The sequence below is a fragment of the Chlorella variabilis genome (assembly GCF_000147415.1).
Source record: "Chlorella variabilis unplaced genomic scaffold CHLNCscaffold_12, whole genome shotgun sequence".
NCBI classification, from domain to species: domain Eukaryota; kingdom Viridiplantae; phylum Chlorophyta; class Trebouxiophyceae; order Chlorellales; family Chlorellaceae; genus Chlorella; species Chlorella variabilis.
Genome location: NW_005435076.1, coordinates 291,852 through 292,465, shown reverse-complemented (window position 1 = coordinate 292,465; position 614 = coordinate 291,852). Strand labels below are relative to the sequence as shown.

The 614-nt window shown below is 67.4% G+C and overlaps 1 protein-coding gene across 1 annotated transcript in view; it reads right to left on the bottom strand.

Annotated features, from left to right (window-relative positions):
* CHLNCDRAFT_134709 (hypothetical protein) overlaps positions 1-608 on the bottom strand; it is a gene marked incomplete at both ends in the record, with an annotated part of 981 nt that extends 373 nt beyond the window's left edge. The window contains 2 exons of the mRNA XM_005846814.1: positions 134-266; positions 472-608. Of these exons, the coding sequence (XP_005846876.1) occupies positions 134-266; positions 472-608 (270 nt within the window). The remainder of the gene's footprint in view (positions 1-133; positions 267-471) is intronic.
* Positions 609-614: the final 6 nt, after the last annotated feature.

The window sequence follows — 614 nt, the reverse complement described above, 5'->3', positions numbered from 1 at the left end:
AGGGGGCCACTCGCGCGCGCAGCAGGGTCAGTCTGCGTGCCGCTCTGCGCAGTCTGGTCTGCACCCGCATGCCACAACGCCTGCCCCGCGCCCACACACCCCTGCCCAGCCACCCCCTCCACCCGCCGCTCACCGGGTCCCTCATCTGCACGTCCGTGATCTCGTGCTGGCGCACGCGGCCGCGGCGGTCCAGGCGGTACACACTGATGCCATCAAAGGTGCCTGGGGAGCCCACCCGCGGCGTCGCGTTGATCTGCCACCGCAGCCTGAACAGAGGGGCAGCACAGGGTGGCGGGTGGCTTGCTGGTGGTGTGTGGGCGCGGTGGCAGCGTGCATCAAACGGGGTGCAGAGCAGACATGCAACACACAAAAAGTGGCGCACGCGTGACTGCTGCAAGCTGCTGCTGGATTCCATGCGGCCGCGGCTGCACCCGCAGCCCACGCCCTCCCTCCCTTGCAGCACCCACTCACTTGATCACTCGGTCCTCTGGCTGCCAGATGCGCAGCACCTGCACGTGGGCTGCCTTGAGGAAGAGGCGCCCGTGGAAGCGCAGGCTCCAGAAGATGAGCTTGTAGTTCTTCAGGCCCTGGAAGGTGAGGCTGGGGTCCTTGAA